The sequence below is a fragment of the Lissotriton helveticus genome, chromosome 3_1, assembly GCF_964261635.1.
Source record: "Lissotriton helveticus chromosome 3_1, aLisHel1.1, whole genome shotgun sequence".
In the NCBI taxonomy this organism is placed as follows: domain Eukaryota; kingdom Metazoa; phylum Chordata; class Amphibia; order Caudata; family Salamandridae; genus Lissotriton; species Lissotriton helveticus.
The window spans coordinates 1,192,521,950-1,192,545,619 of NC_136061.1; the positions used below are offsets into that span (position 1 = coordinate 1,192,521,950).

Here is a 23,670-nt window from a genome sequence, read left to right on the forward strand (position 1 = left end):
TGAATGTAATTGGTCTATCAAAAAGTGGAATGATAAGGTCTAAAATCCAGTCAAACTTTGGTCTGATAACATTAGGCGCGTCTTTTTTTTTTTATAGAAAAGGTTACTTTTGATTCCTGTTGCTTTATTTAAGAATACACTACTAATCATTAGTAAGTGTTGGTCTTCTTTGAAGTCTGGTACCCTGTTTATTATGGTATTTCTGTGTCCCTATGTACTTAATTTTTGGACAAGGTTTTTGCCTAAGATTTATGAGATCCTTAATTTCACGTTTCCCTTATCCTTACATAGCATGTTTCTGGGTTGTTTATTTGATATTATGTCTGATTCATACATTAAATGCAAACTTGTTGATTTTATTTTTTTTTTTTACAACATATCACATCTAAATGGAGACATGCCCTTGAACTACCTTGACAAGTGTGGTGGAATAACATTATGTTGTAATTACAGATTGGGTAGGGTTAACACCAGAACAGTTGAGCTGTCTATTAAGTAAGGCATACTCTGGTTACCCTTGATATCCTTATTGTCTAAACTAGCGCTTATTTTTTCATGTTTAGTCAGGTTGATGAAGGATGGTTCTAACCTCTCTTGCATGATGAAGTTCTTAACACCTTCGCTGCGGCGGCTATTCCGCCGCAGCGCTAAGGGGGCGGGGGGGCCGTGCGGCGCGCCCATGCTGGTGACGGAATCGCTCCGTCACCAGCCTCGGTTGAGCTGTGCTCATGACGGAGCGGTTCCGTCATGGCCCCGCCCGCTCAATAGAACGCGCCGCGCAGGCGCGAAATCAGCGCCGTGCAGGCGCGTCGGGCGGCCCATGATGGAACCGCTCCGTCATCAGCACAGCGCCACCGCGGCTGAGGACGGAGCGGTTCCGTCATCAGCACGGAAAAGGCTAAACCACCATGAACATTCAATGCATATGTTAATTACTATTCATAGTGTTATAATCTATGAATATATATTTGCTATTTACAGAGTTTGCACACTGTAAAGCAAAATATAAATGGTACTTGTTATATTTCAAACATTCAGCTAAGGTATTAACATTGAGGCAACGAAAGGGGCAGAGTCTTCTACTCACTGGTATCAGAGGGGTCAAGTCAGAATACCAGTTATTTTCTCAAATATTGTGATGTAAAAAGTTGAGATTTTATTTATCACATATGAAAAATGCCCTTTTTGAAAAGAAATGATAGTGTAAGGAAAGGCAGGATAGACACACCTCCATCAAAAAATGGCATTTGCCCTCACTTTCTTTCCCTTCTGGAAAAGCCCTTGCGCCTGAGAATGGTTCATTCAAAATTCTCATCACTCCAAAAGGCTCTTATTTCTGAACTGTTGAAAAACCTTCACAAAGCTTCAAATGTTTGCAATCAGATTTTCCTATCTTCTTCTCAGAGCAAAAGTAAGCATCCTACAACCCTTTTGTTGTGCCTGTTTTGAAAGAGACTTGTTGCTAAATTCATGAGGTGCTCTGCTGTTTTGGGATGAGTTTGGGTTAAGACACCCGTTGCTAAATTCACGAGATGACCAGCTGTTTTGGAATGAGTGTGGGTTGAGACACCCGTTGCTAAATTCACGAGATGACCAGCTGTTTTGGAATGAGTGTGGGTTGAGACACCCGCTGCTAAATTCACGAGATGGCCAGCTGTTTTGGGATGAGAATGGGTTGAAAAAGACCCATTGGTAAATTCATGTGGTGAACTGTTGTTTTGGGATGAACGAGGGTTGTAAGATAACCATTTTGTGATTCATTTGATAGTTTGTGCCTGGTTGAGTGATAGGTAATGTGTTAAGTTCCCAAGTGGAATTTACATGATACAGGTCTTGTCATGTTGTTATGACTGTATGCTTTTGAGTGTGCTGCTCTCTATGTAGTTCACTTTGGTTCAAACGTCTTGTCAATGTGTTTCTGCAAAATACATTGTTTAGGCTCCTATTTTTAGTTTCATGTGTTTCTGAATGAGGGAGATGCATTGTATCTTACTTTCCTTGTGTTCTATGTGTCCCTGCACCACTAGGTGTATGAAGCTCCATGGAATGCTGCTTTATCACTTGGTGTGTTGGTATGACTGTTACACAAGCTGGTGGGGTAACCTGACCTAGATACTTGTAACCTGCACCTGCAGCTGATGCTCTTAAGTGTATCTTGATCCATGAATAAATAAGCTACCTGTTTGTACTGAAAAGTCCAGATTGATTGCTGTGCACAAGGGGCTTTGCAACAGCCATCAGGGGTTATTCACATACTATCATGTTCAAGAAACATCTTTAACTTCCTTTGACTTAACTTTTCTCAGAATACTCGTGCAAGGTGAATGTATGTATTGGACGTTTGTTGGGAAACACTGTAACTCAAGGATGTCCAATCACTGCAATACCATAAACAACACTGTAGAGTTTTGACCACTTTTTTCCCATATTTTAAATTGCTGCTGGATTACACTGTTTAAGAAGTGATGGCTACAAGATACCCTTGGCACTCACATTCTAAAAATACATAGTTGAACAATGATGCATGGACCAAATGAAGTGGAATGGCGAAGTGTCAAAACTAGCGCTTGCACCACACATCCAACAATTAATTTATATCCTATTGTGGTTTATATTTTAAATGTATGATGTGCTATGTTGGCCCACAAATATGGGATTCGTAAAACGGCCAGTACATCTGAGCTCCACTTCAGTGGAGTAGCTAAAAAGACTGACAATAGGTATGTGCTTTAAATTATAAAACAGATTTATCAAGCTGCTTTTCTCTATATGATTATTTTAAAAAGGCACAGTAATGATCTTTGATGGATTTGTACTTAAAATTATGTAAGCATGCAGGTGATATTTGTCCAGCCTGTTCATTAGCAGACTGGTATATTCATTTGCAGACATGATTGGCATGTATGTGGGACTGTAGACTTTTGTAGTTGGCAAATGGACAGATAACCGCCATTGAAAGAACATTACTAGAAAATGTAAATGGATGATTTTTGAACTAATGGAAGATCCATCTGACCCTTAGGTGATTACATACAGTGGAGGGACAATATACGATAACCTTATCGAGAACATGAGAGGCCGCATCTCATTTGCTTCCAACTACCTGGCTGGAGACGCATCTTTGCAAATCCAGTCACTGCAGCCAAGCGACGCTGGGCAGTACATCTGCAAAGTGAAGAATGCCGGCCAATATGAGTGGAGCTACATTACGTTGCTGGTTCTGGGTGAGTTGGTATGCAGCATTGGTTTTAGGGGCGGACAGAAAAGATTGAAGGTTCATGATGCACAATGTTTTACTAGAAAGCAGTGATTCATAGAAAAATGTCACTTTACTTCTATTGGATTAATCGTGAGTGTAGAGCAAGTTTATGATTTTCGAGAAATTCACAAATAAATGATGATCGCAGCATTACTCATATTCCTAAATGTATACATATGCACAAATGCACACAGTGTCAACAAGGGTGTTTGCATTTGATATATTTATTTTTTTATCCTTTTGGAAAATGTTTTCCATTTCTTTCACTAAACCCCCACTTCCACATCCATGATGTAATTTATTTGGTAAATTTAAAGGAATCCAACCTGATCAGAAGCCTGTAGGTGGAACTGGTAAGCATTTGGCAAACTTTTCACTCTCTCCTCTACAACGCAAGTCAGGACGTCTCTAAAAACAAGACACTCCAAACACTCTTGAAGGCACCCATTAGATATTTTGTGGGTGTGCAACCCTACATCCCACACCCAAATACCCATGATTCACAAAGCAGATCTTCTTTAATCCCAGTACCTACAAAGCTACTCCCCTAGAAAGCTTAAAATTGATTTTACCATTAACAAAAAAAAGAGTCACTCCTTTCTAAAGTCATCACTATAACAAATTACTCTTGGAAAGCATCCAGCAGTCTCCCACAGGACAGCTCAGTGGGTTCACACCCGGGTTTCAGGCTGCTTGATTGTGACAACTGTGTGCAACTTGAAGGTTACATCTTCAGATTCTGTAAGGCTCATATTGCCTTCCATCCCACTGAGCTCAATACAATCATACCATTTAGCTGGGATAGTAATACTTGATGTGCAGTAGATTCTGTGAAATACATATCAGTCTATATTGCCTAATAGCTCCTGCAACTCTATATCATAAACATACCTGAAAGTTACATGGGAGAAGTTTAGTAACCATAGCCCTTGTACTTTTTTAAGGCCAAGCAACTCGGAGATGGCTTACAATATTGTATATTTGGCACAGTTGAGGGTATTGTATTTATAGGTGTTGTAGGATTTTCACAAATATGCAAAATGTTCAAATATTGTGTTTTTTTATAAATAGTATTTTTAATGATCCATCAAGTTGTAACCCATGAACTCGTGATTTTGCTCTTGGAATGAGTTACCTAGGTCACTTAGAAATGTAAATAATGTTTGGAATAGTTAAGCCACTTTTTGTGCAATATGCCACTATTTTAAAAATGGATGTCGTTTCTGATGTCCTTCTCAACTTGCTCCTGCTCATTCCCCCTCTCAATCAGTATGCTGCTGCAAACACCATCTCTGCCTTTATTTCCATGGAGCAACAATTGGATGACGTTTATGTATTAGAAGCGTACAACGTTGTAAGAAAACGTAGTGTGAATTAAGCTTTCATCATATACTCAAAGTATCATTTTCAAGGACTTCCGCTGGAAGTGTTAGTGAATTTGTTCTAATTCTATGAGCCATTGTTTAAGAAATGTTGCGTTTTTGTTGTAATTCTCCAGTGTACAGGTTTTGAAAGAGCATGTGGAAGATTTATCTTACTTAAAGAAATGGGTCAATATTAAAGTTTTAGGATATTAACATTGTTCTTTCTTATTTGCCAATGTGACTCTAACAAAGATCATAACATCTTGAATTTGCAGAATCTATTAATAGCTTGTGTAATTTGTCTATAAAACCTTCGGGTTTCTGCCTCTCACAGGGATTTTTTTTCTTTTGCTATTTTCTTTGTGGGTGACTTTTCATTTTCCTCCAAGACTCAGTTAATTTTTGCCATTAACTTTGCTAATTGGATGCTGTCAGTACACATTATGAGTTTGACACCAGGAATTTGTACTTAGATTCTGCCTAACTAAGGATTATTACGTTTTATGATTTAGCATTTATCTGTACTTTTGCAGTTGAGGATTTGTGGTATTTCATGCATTTTACTCTGTACCGCGTTTTGACTATTTTGTAATACATTCACTTTTTACCCTAGAACTCAGTTGGTTATATTTTCAATATTTTATTCATCTTAACTCTGCTAAATTGTGTTTTCTTGATGAGGAGTGTAGTCTCTAAACACTAGATCAACTGAGGACACTGAAGACCAATTATTTTGATAACAATCAAGGCGATCAAATATAGGGGTTCAGGTGATTATTGGGGTTCGGCTCCCACAAAGTTACAGAGAATGGTTAGTATAAGAGCACCTCCTTTTTAAAGGGTCTCAAAAGACTTTCAATTAAATGTTGGCCTTAGGTGCCTAGAACGACAAAGAAAGGAGTTTTGTCAACTTCCCAGTGCTAGATCCTTCTGCGGGGTGACAAGCTGTGTTGCTGTGCAGTCCTGAATAAACTGGAGTGTAAGTATGAATAGGAAGAACTTAAATTCAGGAGTTTATGGGTTTTGTGATCATGGATTTCTGTTTTTATGGTGAGCTGTTTGATTATGAGATGATGATTGTGACTTCAATTGGTGGACTGATTACTATTTTGATGTATTGTGAGTATTTGTGAACCCATTTGATGCTGTTTTGTTTATATGGGAAAATTTAGTTGGTTATCGGATTTTGACAAAAATACAAACTCAGAAGATATTTTTACTTTGCATTGTGGTATGTGGAGCTAGGCACTTCTTAAACACCTACGGTGACCCGTAATAACTGATTTCTTTTTTCTGGTTTGAGAGACTTAGGGGCCGATTAGGATGGCGGTTTTTCCGCATCCTCCGGGCCGGCGGAAGTGTCCGCCGGCCTGGAGGATGCGGAAAAACCGCTGTGGAGCCTCCAAAGACCCACCGCCAAATTAGGATGGCTGGTGGGTCTGGAATTCCGTCCGCCGCTTTTCCGCCGCGGTCGGCTTCCGACCGTGGCGGAAAAGCTATAACATGGCAGGCGGTGTCTATGAGACACCGTCCGCCATATTAGGATGTTTGTGAATACATGCTTTTCCACGGCGGCTTTTCCGCCATGGAAAAGCATACGGACATTCACTTTGGGGGCCCGTTGCGGGCCCCCTGGGTGAATGGGGGGTGGGGGGTGCACATGGGGGGTACCTATGGTTCCCCCCTGCATTTGCGTGCACAAAGCAGCAGGCACCGTGCGGTGCCGGCCGCTTTGTGCATGTAAATGTAAAACATGCTTTTTTAACATTGCGGCGGGTGCAGCTTGAAGCTGCACCCGCCGCAATGTTAAATATAGAGGATGTGACCGCCACCCTGGCGGTCACATCCTAATCAGCACGGAGGGAACGCCGCAGCCCCTGCGGACGTTCCCTCCTCCTCAAGGGTGGCGGACGGACGCAAGTCCGTCCGCCATCCTAATCGGCCCCTTATTTTGGTTACTGTACTTTTCCTGAGTGCGCAGGGTGTAATACATTAACTCAGGGATAGAATTCTGCTGGTCAGACGTTTGCCTAGTGAGAACTTTGTAGGCTGTTTCAGAATCAATCTTGTTTTCTGGTACTGATGTCGTAATTCGATTGAAATTGAGCTTCTACTGTTGGGGTTGATGGAGGGGGAGACACAGCAGTGGAGCAAGCTCTTACTGGAGTTGTGTCAAGTACCCCTATAGAAGTTCAAAACACAATGGCAATGCCTAGTACAAGTGGGACAGAGTGCACTACTTTAGAGGCAATGGTGATGGAGCCACCTCTGATGGAGATCTGCATTGGGATCCTTAAGACTTAAGAATTTTCGAGAGATGCTTTGGGGTAATGTGGATTTGAACAGACCACTCACATATACAGCTAATGAGATGAGATACTTGGTCAAAGAAGCAGCTAGGTGTGCCAATGAAGCGCATGGTAATTTAGAATTGGCTACTGAATTAGATGTTGACATAAGTAAAATGAAGAATGTCAAGCGAAATTACAAAACGGACTTAATACTTAATGAAATCAAGGAGATGGTTCCTACTACATTGAGAGCCCATATTAAAGATTCTATTGATAAAACTTGAAACTGAAGTGATTTAATGATATACCAAGAAAAAGGGAAAAGTAAATAGGAAAAAAATGAAGAACAGTGAAGTGAGAATGGGAAAAAGTATAACAAGTTATTCAGGAGTGAGAACAATTAAAGTGGGCGAGTTTCCTTTATGAGAAATACATGGAGGGAATTTGGTGCATGTCCCTTGCACGAGGGCAGATTTGTTTGCTTTTAGGCATAAGTTTCCGACATTGAGAGAATACCTGACAAAATGGAATGTTGAGGTCTATAAATTGATACAATTTTCTCAAATGCTGTAGATAGATTTGAATACATTATTTGAAATTGTTGTTCCAGGAGATTTGTGGCTGGAGTGTAAGATGGGTGCAGGCTGGCCAAAACAGGAGCCATCTAGACAGGGTCTTAGCAATACACCATTAACACATGTGGCTGACAAATACAAGGCAGTGATTGAGTACTTGAAGAAACACATTCTACCATGGATATATATATACTGGGAAAAGATTATGAGGACAACACAGGAGCATAAAGAGTCATTGCATTCTTATTATGAGAGGTTGCTGCTGATGTTCAAAAAGCAGGGCATAGTAGAAAATCCATAGAAAGATGTTGTTGGCGGTTTCTTTTCTGTTTTCGTGAATGGGCTGATATCAGCGGTTATAAATCACATTCAGCAAAGTGAATTATCTTGGTCAACAAAGGGCGTTGATGATATTTTTAAACTGGCTAAAAGCAATAGTTAGTGTATTGAAAAGAAACCGAAAAAGCTAAACGAGGAATTGATGATTGCTCAGAAAAAGCAAGTTGAAAGAGGTCAGATGTGTTCAAATAAGGATTTTGTGAGAAATGGATTGAATGGAATTAGTCATTTGATGCAAAGTGACAGGGCAATTGGAAATGTTAAAATGTTGAAAAACAATACTGCTTGTCTTTTTTGTGGGTGGATGGGTTTTGAAAGAGGGAATGTACACAGAATCCAGACAGGATTAAGGACAATATACAACAAAATAAGCAAGTGCAGTGAAATAATGTAATGTCACATATGCAAAACATGGGGCAGAACAAGCAGTCAGAAAATGTTTCAAGTGTGGATTGATTAAAACAGCAGAGCCAGTGAACAGAAAGGTGTAACCAGGTGCAATATTCCCCAGAACTTGACCATACAGACTAACTAAGGAAGATGAAGAGGGAATAAAACCATTGATTGAGAAAATTATTGAGTAGGGAATCCTTCGAGAGGTCCTTGGCATGAAAATTAAGTAATGAAAATGAAGACATCAAGTACAAAAGGAGAATCGAAATTTGCCTAGCAGTGTAACGGTAAGTTTCAATTCTATTAAGGACACGGAGGCGAGGATTATGCTTTTGTACCTTCTTCGCTGTTTTATTACAAAAGTCACAGCAGCCAAAAACAAACCAAATAACAACAGCCCTACCTTAGAACAAAGGATATGGGCAAACAGAAAAACAACGTCCATCGACTACAACTCCCATGAGTATTACTAGGCAGTCCATATTATAGTCCCTTCTCAGTCTCCACTGCAGTTAGACAGGACGTCCCCTTCATGACCACTTCCTCTTTCTTCGCGCGAGGCACGCTATGTCATTACTGATCCTGCTTGGCACCATCATTTCCTATCAAGAACAAAATGCCACAGCGTCAGCGGTGAAAGGGCATCCAAAGCATACACAATGCAACACTGTCAAGTGACATCAGCATAAGACTGGAAAACCTGAGTACTTACTGCAGTACGGGCGGGTAATCTCCGCAGGAAACTGGGAGGGATAATCCTCGCCTCCGTGTCCTTAATAGAATTGAAACTTACCGTTACACTGCTAGGCAAATTTCGATTCTATGTCAGGACCGGAGGCTTCAGATTATGCTAGTTTAAAGCTTACTCACCACCAAATGAGCAATGTCAATCACAGGTTTAAAGTAAAACCTCTTAAACGTGGAGTCCGAAGACCAATCTGCTGCTCGCATCAAATCCTCCAAACGAGCTCCTAAAGAGAACGCCTTCGAGGCCATGGCCCCTCTAGCCGAATGAGCACCAAACTGCTTCATGTCAATACCTGCTTCCTGCATTACCCACCGTACCCATCTGGCGATGGTGGGAGAAGAGACAGCCTTGTGCCGCTTTCGCAGCGTGATTAGCAACTGTCTTTCGCCCGGAGGGCGAAGTTCCAAGGTTAAGTCCTCATAAGCCTTCAAACACTGGACTACACACAACTTGGGCATGTCCGCGAAGCATGGGTAGGAAATCGTACGTGAGCCACACTTCGTGCGACGCCCCCGCGTGAAAACCACCCTATCAGGGGAAAAAACTCTTGCCGCGACATCCAGGGCGCGTACATCTGACACTCGTCTGCGCGACACCAGACATAGAAGCATTGCCAATTTCGCTGAAAGCTCCTTCAACGACAGATACCTGCTCTGAGGCCATGACAAAAAAAGGTTCAGAACGAGATTGACATCCCAAAGAACCGAATAATGCGGTTCTGGGGGCAGGAAAAGGCGAAAAGGGTGCTCCCCCAGCGGCACACCCGCAATCGTCTGGTGGCCCGCCGAGATCGCTGACCGCATCGCATTGATAGTACGGTAGGCTAGCCCGGCCGAAGCCGATTCTGCCAAATAGTTCAATGCCGGAACGACACCCGCGACCACGGGATCCAAGTCCCGTCGAAGACACCATCGTGACCATCTATTCCAGGCAGAGCGATAACGTTTTGCGGTGCTGCCTGCCCAGGCCTTCGAGAGGAAACTCTCAGCCGGTCTCGAAAGGCCCGGGAGCGACCAACGTCGCCCGAAAGCCTCCACGCCATGGGGTGAAGTGGGCTCTGAATGAGCAGATGATGGGGCTCCCCGTCCGTGTTTAGAAGAAGCCGTGGAAATCGGGGGAGTAGGATTGGAGAATCCCAAGAAAGTTCCAGTAGAACCGGAAACCAAACTTGAGGCCTCCACCATGGAGTCACCAGGACCACGTATGCCTGCTGGTTGCGAAGGTGGGCAGCCGCCCTCAGTATCATTGAGAACGGAGGAAAGCCGTAAGACTTCTCCCCGCTCCAGTCCTGGAGGAAAGCGTCCGTGGCCTCCGCTAGAGGGTCCGGCCTCCAGCTGAAGAAACGCGGGAGCTGGAAATCCAGACGAGACGCAAAGAGGTCCACCAAGAACGCCTGAGGATCCAGTTTCACTGACTGGAGTCCCGCAGGTACCGGGAATGCCAATCCGCAACCTGATTGTCTCGACCCAGCAGGTATTCGGCCGTCACTGACACTTGATGCGCCAGGCAGTAATTCCAGAAGTCCTTCACCAAGTCCGAAAGGGCCTTGGAACGAGGACCCCCCAGATGATTGACGTAGCGCACCGCCGAGATATTGTCCATGCGCAATAAGACGCAGGAACGAACCGTGTCCTTGGTCCAGCAATGAACCGCAAAAGACCCGGCCAGCAGTTCCAGACAATTGATATGGAGCTCCTGCTCCCCGGATGACCAGGCGCCGCCTGTGGAAAACTCTCCACAGCGGGCGCCCCAGCCGGCCCGGCTGGCGTCGGACTCTATCACCAAGTCGGGAATAGGCCCGAAAATCGCTCGGCCATTCCAGGCCTCCATGTGAGCAAGCCACCAGCGCATCTCCTCCTTCACTTCGTCCGACAGGGGAACCACCTGATCGTACGTCAGGCCTCTCCGGAGATGGTGCGCCTTGAGGCGCTGCAGGGCACGATAATGCAGGGGCCCTGGAAAGATTGCCTGGATGGAGGACGATAGTAGGCCCACCACCCGGGCAATCTGACGGAGAGAGGTGTGCGATCGCAAGACCGTCTGGCGGAGGATGTGCCGGATTTTCCCCAACTTCTTGGAAGGGAGACTCAGGGTACACCGTACCGAATCCACAGTAAAACCGAGAAACACCACCGTCTGAGACGGAACCAGAACAGACTTCTCGCTGTTGATTACAAACCCCAGATCCTGGAGTAAGGAAATCGTCTGGCGGAGCTGAAGATCCAATTGTACTGGGCACTGCGCCATCACCAGGATGTCGTCCAAATAGACTATCATCCGGATACCCTGGCTCCGCAAAAATTCCACCGCCGGCCGGAGGAGCATGGTGAAACACCAAGGGGCGGAAGAAAGTCCGAAAGGAAGGGCGGTAAACTCGAACACCTGACCCCCCCACCAGAACTGCAGAAAGCACCGGTGCGGGGGGGGATGAATGGGAACCACCAAGTAAGCATCCTTGAGGTCCAAACGCACCATCCAATCGTTGGGAAGCAAGACGTCCCTTAGAAGATGGATACCCTCCATCTTGAAATGCCGGTAGATCAACCAACCGTTGAACTCTTTGAGGTTGATCACCGGACGCTTCCCCCCATCTGCTTTGTCCACCAGGAACAAATTGCTCAAAAACCCTGCTGGGTGTCGAACTGAAGGGCAAATGGTGCCCTTGCGCAGCAGGTCCGACACCTCCTCGTCTACCAAAAGTGCGTCCGCACGAGAGAAAACGATAGGGGGTGGAGGCCTGTCTTGGCGGGGCTGGTCGTAAAATTCCACATGGAAACCCCGTATTGTTTGCATAACACAAGCGTCCGCTGTGAGTGCGGCCCAGGCGTCTGGAAACAAAGCCAATCGTCCCCCCACGCGGACCTTGTCCGCCGAAATGACACTCACCGTTAGAGGTGTTTCCGGCAGCATTCTTGAATCCACCACGGCCACGGAAACGTTGTCCTCTGGTGGGGTAGAAGGTATTGTAGTTCTGAGAGGAGTTATACTGTCCTCGTCCGGAGCCTTGATTCCTGTTGGTCGCCTGTTGACCACCACGGCCGGTCGCGCGGCCCCCTCCGCGACCGGCCCCCCTGGAGAAACGTTGGTGGAAGACCCTTTTGATATTCGACTGGGCCCTATCCAGGGACGTGAAGGTATTTACAAACTTCCCCAGTTCTTTTAGAAAAGGTTCTCCAAAGAGACCACCCTGGGCCACTGCTCCCGCTTCAGAAGAGGCTAGGTCACCCAACTTAGGATCCAATTTAATTAAGAGGGACCTTCTACATTCGGTAGACAACGCGCAATTCGCGTTCCCCAGGAAAACCACTACTCTTTGCGCCCAGTTAGAGAGGACCTCAGGGGAGATGGCCGCCCCGGACTCCTTGGCCTCCTCCGCCATGTCTAGAATCTTCGTAATGGGGCCTATGGCATCCAAGAGTTTATCCTGGCAAGACCGCCAGGAACGGTCAATGCCTTTGCGGGGATCCTTAACGAATTTAGCCAAAAACGTGGCCATTTTTGGGTCCAACTCCGGGGTCAGGGCCACCTTTCCCTCTAGCGTAGGCCTAGGGCATTCCCCGCGTAAACATCTCCTTGCCTCCTTTTCCAGGGGCTTGCGGAGGCGGCCAGCGACGAACTTCGCCACCTTCTCCCCGGGTGCCCAGGCCGCGGACCGCGGATGCATGATTTCATCTGGGTCCAACATCCCTGAGGTGTCCTGAGGGAGCTCGGCGGCGGAGCCCGAAGGGCGCCAAGAATGCTCCGACCCATCCTCATCATCAATATCCGCCGGGGAGGTAGGCACAGGAGACAAAGGAGCTGGACCAGCGGATCCCGAGGGGCCCGGGGCCGGGGAAGACGCAGGGGCAGGATACATCGCCTTAGTTTAGTTTAAGTTTAAGTTTAGTTTAGTTTAGTTTAAAATTATTTATAAAGCGCACGTACACCAGCGGTTTCATGGCACTACAACTAACAAAAAAAGGTCTGGGCGAGGGAGCTGGAGCTGAATAAGAAAAAACAGACTGCTAATGGACTAATTGAAGGATTTAGTGAACAGATGAGTTTTGAGCTGCTTCCGGAATTGCGGATACAGGGTTAAGGCTCTAGGAATGCGTCACGCAACCTCTCAAAGGCGTCCCTGTCCACACCATGCGAATCGCCCGGCACCATCTCCCTACAGGGTTTCTTAGGGGCCGGGGGAGTAGACCCCGTCGGGGCGGAAGAACCAGCAGAAACCCCTAGGTGTGCCTGGGTCACCCTCTCGCACTCCTGAACAATACGAGCCGATAGGCGTTCCTCCATAGGACCCACAATTTCAGAGACACATCTATAAATCGAGCTATCTACGGCCTGGTAGAACTCGTCGTCATTGAGGTAGCCCTGCGACTCCCTCTCTTCGTAGTACTCGTCCCCCATCACCCCTAGCTGACCAGCACCAACCTAAGGACCTTTAAGAAGGAAAAACGGGCAAGGGTCAACCTGGGGAATAGGGCCGCTGGTTAGAACCAGACCACATATGTGGGAAGAGAGATGCTGCCTAAAGTTGGTGCCCAGTGGAACCGGGAATTCTGGGGGGCACTCACCCCACTAGCGCGCAGGCCCTCCTGAAAGGACCGGGCCTTAGTCACCTCCCAGCGCGCTAGGCTCGTGAAATGGAAGCAGAACCAACAATGAGTGCCCTTGAACGCCCACAGGCGGCAACGCGGTCACGCCGCTATACAGACCCCCACCGGGGCGTTGAAATTACTTGTGGGGCAATACAGGCTCAGCCGAGCGTCAGGGTGAGGCGACAGGGAGCACTTGACAGAAACGTTCTCCTCAGCGCGATTCCCCGACAGGAAACCCGCGCCGAGGAGAACGAGACGCAACAGCACCCTCTAGTGGCCGGAGGCAGCCGAAATAATGGCAAAGTCGCGTAGGAGCAGAAAAAAGGCTCCCGCGACCAAAATGGGCTCTGTAAAGGAAACGGAGCACACAGCAAAGCCCCACAATATAGCAACACACGATAACTACCAAATGAAGTCCCAACAAAACCCCAAATACAACAGAAATGGGGAGAGAGGGCAGAAAACCACTTAACTGGCTGCGAAGCAGCGAAGAAAGAGGAAGTGGTCATGAAGGGGACGTCCTGTCTAACTGCAGTGGAGACTGAGAAGGGACTATAATATGGACTGCCTAGTAATACTCATGGGAGTTGTAGTCGATGGACATTGTTTTTCTGTTTGCCCATATCCTTTGTTCTAAGGTAGGGCTGTTGTTATTTGGTTTGTTTTTGGCTGCTGTGACTTTTGTAATAAAACAGCGAAGAAGGTACAAAAGCATAATCTGAAGCCTCCGGTCCTGACATAGAATTGTTCAGGATCGCCGAAAAATGCTGTGGTACCGAATCCAGCAGTTAATATTGTACCCAGATTCCAGCTGATGCTGAATGGCACACAGTGATCTACTTGTGCCAAGCGTTCTTTCCAATACCACTGCATGAGGATTCACAGGTCCTCTGGGCATTTCGATTTTTTAATCAAGTTCTTGTGTGCTTTAGGATTCCACCAGTGTAAATGGAGAACCCTTCAAATTTCTCCCAAATTCTTAAAAAGGCTTTTGAAAGTTTAAGATTGCTATGTAATTCAGCCCTCATCCAGTAGATAGGTGATCTTTTGTTGACATCTAAAAAGAAAGAAGATTGCAAACTTGATACCATTGCATTGTGAATAATTTGGTGGAAAATGGGACTGAAGTTTCCTAAACAAAAATGCAGTACTGTACAAAGGAAGTTATCAATCCTAGACACCATATTGAAAACGGTGTATGAAAAGTATCAAAAGAACGCTTTTAAGCAATTTTTAAATTGAATCCCCCAACCAACCAGTTGGATGTTCTAGGAATTGTTGGTTGCTGTCCTCCGTTGATTCAAAATTTCCCAGATCGCAAAATTTTCCCAGATCGCAAAGCCATTAGTAAGGCTGACAGGTAATGATGTTCAAGATCTGGTACCATTTGATGACGAGTGCCTCAAATCATTTAGGAGACTGGAAGAGAGTTTGTGTCATGCTCCCGCACTTAGGATGATGGACTACAATATGATTTTTCACTTGTTTTGCCATGAAAAGGATGGGTGTGCAAGGTAAATACTTGCTCAAAAACACAAAGGGCTCATGCATCCAATTACTTATGTTTCAGGCGTGTTGGATCCAGTTGTAAGTTTTTTAGGAAGTCTAAAATCGGTTGCAGCAGTTTGTCTAGCAGTAAAGCAAAGTGAAGGACAGTACTTTAAATGTCTATGATCCCCACTCTGTTAAAATTCTTTTAACAAGAACGTAAACAGGGCACATTACCAATAGCCGGTTGGCACGTTATGAACAAGTGATACTTGGTGATACTTGGTACAGAGAACATTTCAATTCAAAGATTCAATATCCTGAACTCAGCAACACTGCTTCCCATTTCAGACAAATGTGAAGGCAGGAAAAATAATGTTGATGATGAATTGGAGCATGACTGTATTGAGGTGATTGAGTATTGCATAAAGCCTAGGCCAACTCAGATTTGGCACTGTTTGTTGATGGTTCCTGTCTGGGAAGATCCATATGAGAGCTGCTAATGAGGTGTGTTCTGTTTCAGAAACATTGGAGGCATCCTCCTTACCAACTGTAAGTTGAGCACAGGTAGCGGAATGAATTGCTCTAATGAGAGCCTGCTGCTTGTCAGAGAATTTAAATGCGACAGTTTATACAGATAGCCAGTATGGTTTTGGTGTTGTGCATGATTATAGTCCACTCTGGTCACAAAGAGGATCCATGACATCTTCAGGTGCTCCAATTAAAAGCAGCATGTACATATTGGATTAGTTGGATGCAATTTAGGAAACCAAAAGAAGTGGCAGTTATAAGGAGTCAAGCCCATAATGCTGGGAAGGAATTGGTCCACTAGGAAGCAAGTATGCTGACCAAATGACAAAGTATAGTGCTTTGCTTCAAGGAAAATTAAGATGAATTTTTTCGTAAATGATCATTCAAACAATGTAAATTGTTTCTTCATGGATTAATTGCAGGCTTTTTTGAGTGAGTTGAGAAATCCACAAAACAATGTTCCTAATAATGAAAAAATAAAATAGATGAAATTGGGTTGCAAAATGAATTATCAGGATCTGTATCTAAATAATGAACAAAAGTATATTCTACCTGATTCAATGTGACAGCCCATGTGTAAATATTTGCATAATAAAGCTCACGCAAGGAGAGATAGCCTAATCAGTCTATTAAACAAACATTTGCAATGCAATCGGTCTCACATTAATTAAACTTAAAGTTATTGGCATTGTAAATGCATAATGTGCTATAACACTTCAAAGAAACATGATTTTTAATGGCCCAAAATCGCCTTTTCCTATGTTTGCATACTACAAGTCTTATGAAGCTCAAACTGGTGCAGTGCAGGCTGGTTCACAGGACGAGGCCAGAAGTACACAAGGAAGGTAGCTGGAAATACATGTACCCTCATGGAGTGGATAAAAAAAAGAGAAGTATAGTTTTCAAAAAGTGAGCAATGCAATGCAACAAATTGAAAGCTAGTACATGAGAGTGACAATAAAGCCAAGCAATGGCAAGCAACGAATGGGCTCCAAGACCACTGTAAATTCACAATAGATTTTTCACAAGCAGACAGCTTGCACTTTCATATACTCGAGACCTAAAAACAAAAACAAAAACTGTAGCAGAGTTGTGCCCGAGAGTACCTTGTGCTCAATGATTTTATAGAAGTGTACATGTGAGCTTTCGTTTTTCTTTTATTTCCAACAATCAGTTATGGTGGGAAGACTGCCTTATTGTTTTCAGTGGATGTATCTTGGGTTCCTATAGTGAAGTCACACTGTGTGCCTGGGCACATATCACAGAGTATAACCAGCAGATGCAAAAGGAAAGTCAAGTCAAGCAAAATGGCACCTTAGCTATGCAACAGGACATTGGACACAAGACAGAAGATATAAAAACAGTGAGGCAGTGCAGTAGGGAGAAGAATGAACACAAACACCTTTTCCTCGTACCCGGAACCATTTGTAGCCAAAATGGTTGGTCTCATGTGCTGTTTCACAACCCAGCTTGATATAGCTTGATATAGGCAGTTAGTAGCAGAATAGTAAAGGAGAAAAAAAGACAAGAGGAAAAAGTAAAAAATAAAGCATACATTTAAAAGCGAATTTTAATCAGTAGTCTGCACAGCATTAAAAAAAACAGAACATAAATAAACGCATTAAAAAAAACAGAACATAAATAAACACATTTGTCCCCAGCCTAACAGAACAGAAGGGCCATTCATCGCAACCTCTCTAACATTCTCCAATCTGTCATTATTCTTCTAAATGACTGTACCACGACCCTTAAAACAAAATCAAAATGAAAAAATGAATGAGGCAGACAGGTAGAGACATTTGGAAGTGGAGTGCAGAGATTTATTTTTTTTAAAATTGTGCAAAAAGTTCAAGGGTTGGAAGGATGTCAAACCTCTTTACAGGAGAAACGAAGACATTTAAAAGTGAGAGAAAATGTTTTTAAAAAGCTGAACGCGCACTCTCCCCACCCCGAGCAATGGCTGGCTTTCATGCTTGAGCTCAAATTCCACCTGCTTTAAGTTAACTTTTATGGTGAAGTTAAACATTAAGGGAGAGTTCTGTAAAAATGCAAATATCAGGAAAACTTAACTCCTAAAGCGTTTAGCCTGTTACAATTTATGGGAATCGCTAAGAGATATGATCACCTTGGGTGTTTGCTGATGATGTCACCATGATGATCGGAGACTGAAACTGCAGCTTTTCTCTACATATTCACAGCTGCTTTTACAGAACCCCAGATTGCGTGCCATTACACATGGCATCTGGTACACAGGAATGTTAGAGTCAAGCTGAATCGTTTCAATGTATTTTCTGCTTTTACAGAAGTGTAAGTAAAGACTAAAATGTCCCCGTGACAACCAGGTCTGGACTGGGAACTAAAACTGGCCCAGGCAAAGAGTTAGGCTGGCCCCCCTGGGAGAGGCAGAACTGTTTGCCAGGGCCGGCTTCGGCCGATTTTGGTACTGGTGCCGATTTTGCAGCTATGTTGCAAAAACGGCCCTGTAACACAAACGGCCCTCAGAGGCCCAAAATCAGCCCCCACCCTAGTGGCCCACCGGGGAAACGCCCGGTGCCAGCTACGGCCAGTCCGGCCCTGGTGACAAGTGGCGAGCGCAGAAGCCGGAAGGACTCTTAAGTGAAAGTAAAGCTGTGTGGATGCCTTCGTGAATAGTGGAATAAACAGGAAGCATTATAGCTATTTTAAATACAATTTCGCTTAACTGACCAATCTCTCTTCCCTGAAAGAGAACCTGAGCGATTGGAGAGCAATAGCCAGATAAGGAAATGTTATTGTAGGCATGGTATAGCCTTGTGTTCCTTCAGCACCAGCATCCACACCAACCCTGTCTCGCTTTAATAAAATGTGTGTTTCAATTTAAAAGAAGGAAAGGCCGAAATAGAACGACATGATCTAGAACTCAATTGTTTAAGGTTCCAATATTTTATTCTGTTTAACGCTGCAAGATTGTGATTTCCTGATGAAAAGTGTAGTATCTAACTGCTAGATCAACTGGAGACACTGGAGACAAATTATTTTGGAAAAAATCGGGGTGATCAAATATTGGGGTTCTGGTGACTATAAACTCTCGCTTCTCCCTTTGCTCCTTTATTGAATATTGAATATGTGTAAGATGTTCCACCTTATTTCGTGGTTACACACAGACAAATAAAGATGTGTAATACCAAGCTCCGTGTATGGCATAGTCATTGGTGGGTACCCGGGCAGGGGAGGACTCTAATACTGGTGATAAGTTAGGGGATAAGTAACTCAAAGATCGACAGTACTCTCCCTGAGAGTTTGCCGTGGTCCAGCAAACTGCTCATGCATACCATGTGTGCCTTAGCTGAAGTGACGAATCGACGTTTGATGTATGAGGAGTCATAGCGCAACTCCAGCCAGTGTGAAGTATTTGAAGATAACAAAAGCTTCACTGAGAAGTCTACACATCATTGGCCAAGAATCTGCTGGTAAGTCTGTATATAGAGGTACTGTGTTACTACGCAACCTAAAGCTATACATCATATGGAGTGATAATGTTAAAGGTGGATACTACCAGGTTTTGAAAGAGCAGCAAATAGCGACAGCAAATTGCAAGATAATGCTGCGGTCAGAAGCGCTGCGAGGCAGAGATCAACCAGGTGTCCACCAGTACAAACAAACACCTAAAAGCAAAGTGATTCAGAAACAAGGAACAGTCATCTGCTTAACAGAACCGATTAAAGAGAGTCACCATACCACAGCTTTGGGTGAAGTGGGCCAAGAAGAAGTGCTCTGGGTTGTGCTTACTGAGCTGGCCAATACCTTAAGTGGAACACCACCAAAGCTGCTGGGTGGCAGCTCAGAACAAATCCAAAGGTTTCCAGAAAAGTGAGGGGATCCAATGGAGACGAGAGGGGAATCATAGTTCCATAGACTTTCCAAGATGACCCAGAGGCCAGAACAGCATAGGGTCTTAGAAATGGCATGGATGAAGCGGCAGAGAGTATCAGAGAGAACTCCACTTTCAGTGTCAGCCAATCGCATAAATGGTTATAATGTCAACGCCTTTGTGAAACCACCACCACCATTCGATCCCACCAAAAGCAGGATATTGGCATTAGATGGACTACTTGGACAGAGACATTTGATGAGTCATTTGATTTCATTGATGCGTTTGAAGAAGAAGATAACCAGAAGATTATCAAATACTTTAAGAATCTTACTGGTGAAGGTGTATGAGAAGTCATAAAGAAAATGCCACGAGATGATGATGAAGTTACATACTTTCAAATCAAAGATGCCTTGAATCTCAAGTTCAATCCAATGCCAAATGTAGATTACGAAAGGTATATTTTCAGTCAAGAACAACAAAAGGTTGGTGAAACCATTGACAATTTTTTAGACTGGATAGACTCATCAAATACTGTAAGTTCGATGAATTTTATGATGAGGAAGATATACGTCTCAGGATTATTGATGAATGCCTGTCAGACTCATTCAGACGACAAATGCTAAGAGAAACTCTTAGTCTGGAGCAAGTTCTCATGGCTGCCAGACCTGACGAGCATGCTTATCGACAAACTGCTGACATGGAAGTCAAAGGAGCTCAGAGTGAGTCAGTCATGAACATGAAAAGTAAGCAAAAGCTCAAGGCAGAAGGACACAGAATTATATCTCCAAGGAATAAAAAGTTGTGCGTCAGATGTGGATTTTCGTTCCCACACAAAAGTAAATGTCCCGCCATTAGATAGAGTTGCAAAGGCTGTGGGAAGGAGAACCATTTTCATAACGGTTTGAAAGGCGAATGAAAAAGTATTTGTGTCACGGCGTGAAGACAAGATTGGCGCTCGAACATTCCAGAAGTGTAGGTTCGACGCACACCCCCAAGGCCAAGCAACAACACCAGTCGAGGAAAATGACCCTAAACAAAGTCGATCCACATCTAAATCATTGTCAAAAAGTTCTTCAATATTATTATCAAGTGAAGGTGAAGAAGATAGTTGTGCAATGTTCATGTTTTCTTCACAAAAACGTGTGGATGTTTGACTAGCCGCATGTGAAGGAAAATGCAAGTCAAAGAAAAGTCAACATGAAAAAGCAACATAGTCATTCAAACATGGTCCGAAGGTTGCTCTAAAAGGTAAATGGTTGCTTAATACCTTTTTGTTACCAACAGTGGTGCATCAACAAGGGGAAACAGCCATTACAACGCGGGCTTTACACCGCGCTGCAATTACGACACTGCCATCACAACGCAAGTTGTTACAATGACTTGCGCTGGATGGCGCTAGATACTAAGGAATAGTAGATTTACTATTCCAACACCTTCCCTACTGTTGCGTAGGCTGGAGTTGAAATAGTAAATCGTACTATTCCAAAATCCAGCACCTACAGCGCAAGTCGTTGTAACGACTTGCGTTGTAATGGATGCGTCGTAATGGCAGCGCGGTGTAAAAGCACGCTTTGTCATGACGTATATCCATCAACAAGCATTATACCTGAGGAGAAATACAATGAACTATCTCCATTGCCATAGCTTACACTGTGGTTCTAAAAATCCGGACCCCGTTGTTTTCCCGATATCGAGGTTCAATACCCGTGTCACAAAATCTCAACATACCAAGACGATTTTTGTGTCTACGAACAGATAATGATTAGGACATCATTCCTATGTATTTGCGTTACAATCGAGGGTTGCCAACACCCCTAAATCACAGTTTCCGTCCCATCCCTTAAACTCCATTTTGTGAACGGCATCCATCTTGCATCTTGCCCTCATGATAAGTCAATTAAAGGTCGAGCTTGATCCAAATAGACACGTCCACCTTTCGTGACTTTCCCCTGACATGTCCCAACTGACTCCACTGTCTTTGGCCAAACCTGTTTAGGCAGCTCCTCGCCCAGTGGCCGAATGCGATAGCATCTACGCATAACATTCCACGAAACATTCACTACATACAGACCATGCTTTCTGCAAACATGCACCTGTCCACGTTCCTTGTTTATGGCCAGGTTTATGACTGGGTTACACCTTTCTTTATTGAGTTTCATCGATATCTGATGGGAGTTCCAGGCCTAACTGGGTAATCTATCAACGAACTGGACATCTAAAATATGGGCTTGCTTACATGACTTCGCTCTTTGTATTATTGTAGAAATATGTATATTGCCATACCATAAACTCAAGAATTCTTGCTTGAAGCCATGTATCTTGTATATAAGGAGAAGGCTGGTTCTGTAAAAACGAACAGTCTCCCAAAACCTACTCTCCGTGTGGTGTACTTCTGGGACACGTGTTACTTGGTAGCTACCAATAAAACTTGATCTTTGACTGCGATAGAAGACTCATTGTTTCTGTGGTCCGGAACAAGGGAATTCAGAGGTCTTCGGGTGTTATCCCCTGACACCAGCGGGTTCCTAAAAACCCGTTACCTCAGTTGGCGCCCAACTCGGGGCGATATCAAGCGGTGACGGTCCAAGCCAGATGTTCGTGAGGAGCTTCGTGTGAAAATTCCGGAGGACGGCCAGCCACTTCAGCGACCCCTGTATGTCGACGTGGTTCCGAAGGTCTTTGCTGCGAGGTTCCCCGCGTCCCGACGGCTACGAAGGACTGCTGCCCTGACTATCGCCTTGTTTTGGACCCAGTGATCCTTGGTAGAGCGAAACGATAGACGAGTCTTCTAGCGACGTCACAGATCTTCAAATACTTCAGTTAAGTATAAGTGGAGCGTCTCCCAGTCCTTAGTTTGTCCTTAGTTTTTGGTATCCTTGAGATACGACTTGATTTGGTACTTGCAAGCCCCAAAGCCGAAGGACTCGTGTATTCACGAGAAATATCGTAACAGATAAACCTTTGAAGTTTGAAGCTAGACTAGTGAGCGAAGATGCCTGGTTTTAGCAGACTTGGAAACTTGTTTTGTCTTGGTTGTAGTAAGGACTCCCAATTGGAAGATTCTTGTCCGGTTCCTCCAATTGGAACTCCAACGTATGAACTCTATGTAAAGCACGGCGTAGGTCCTATAACATATAACGAGGTATGAATAAAATACACCCGCAAGGATGGTGTTTTAAAATGGCCCCAATATGGTAGTTTCGCCCAAGAAATATTAGATAACTTAGAAGTCAAATTGTTCAAGAAGAAAGCCCGGCCGGCGATGTTTGACTCTTTCCGCTTATGGCGCAAAGAAGCCAAACAGAAAGAAATAAGATTAGCAAAAAAGAATAAAAGAGGTATGTCAATGGTGCAAGCTGCCGTTGCATACAGAGATAACGAGGAAGAGCAGGAGAGCGAACAGATGCTTAGGAGCAAGAAACTAGCGATAGATAAATGTTACCCGATGCTGCCAAATAGAGGAAAAGGTCAAAAGGAAGGATCCGAGAAAGATCCATTAATGTCCCACCTATTAAATTCTCCGCCACCCTATGCACAAAATGCCACAGCACCTCCGCACCCTTTAGTTGCACCTTTGGTAGCTGTAATACAGGCTCCTTTACCGCACCCACCGGCTACTCTTCAGCTGGCTCCTGTTTCTTTGGCACAGCCTCCTCAAGGCTCACCGATCACTTCTACTTCTCCTACCGTTCGTTCTAAAATTTCGCCTAGCGCACCTTCTAGTCTCTCTGATACTCGTTCTACGAACATTTCTGTTTCTGCTTTGCGTGACTCTGTTCTACTACCAGTTATTCCTCCACTTTCACCTTCCGTCTGGCATAAAATGGCCAGCATTGTTACTAACTTTCCTTCACCACTTTTTCGGTCGCCTAAAACGACCCCTAACACGGAACGAAGACAATTACGAAGCCAAATGCCTGATTATCAGGAAAGGGAGTCATTGAATAAGTTAGCACGAAATTGGGCTATGGATACAGCGAGATATGATGTAGAGTCTGTCATGAACGTCTTCCGTCAATGGGATGAACCAACGCAAAGATACGTCTTTGAGCAGATGTGTGTTTTCCTGTGTGAGGATTTGGAAGATAATGGTCAGAAGAGCAACCAGCAAGAATTGTGTAGTGTGCGATTTAAATTTGGGGAGGGTATGATAGTTGGTCCCGACGTTGAAAAAGCAGTTGAGATATTATTATCACATCGAAGTACGGGTGGTAATTCTGGGTCATCCTCTGACAGTGGTACA

The 23,670-nt window shown here is 44.3% G+C and overlaps 1 protein-coding gene across 1 annotated transcript in view; it reads left to right on the forward strand.

Moving 5' to 3' along the window:
* The window catches only part of CLMP (CXADR like cell adhesion molecule), a 357,508-nt gene that overhangs the window by 253,647 nt on the left and 80,191 nt on the right, over positions 1 to 23,670 (forward strand). The window contains exon 3 of the mRNA XM_078681828.1: positions 3,023 to 3,224. Within this exon, the coding sequence (XP_078537954.1) occupies positions 3,023 to 3,224 (202 nt within the window). The remainder of the gene's footprint in view (positions 1 to 3,022; positions 3,225 to 23,670) is intronic.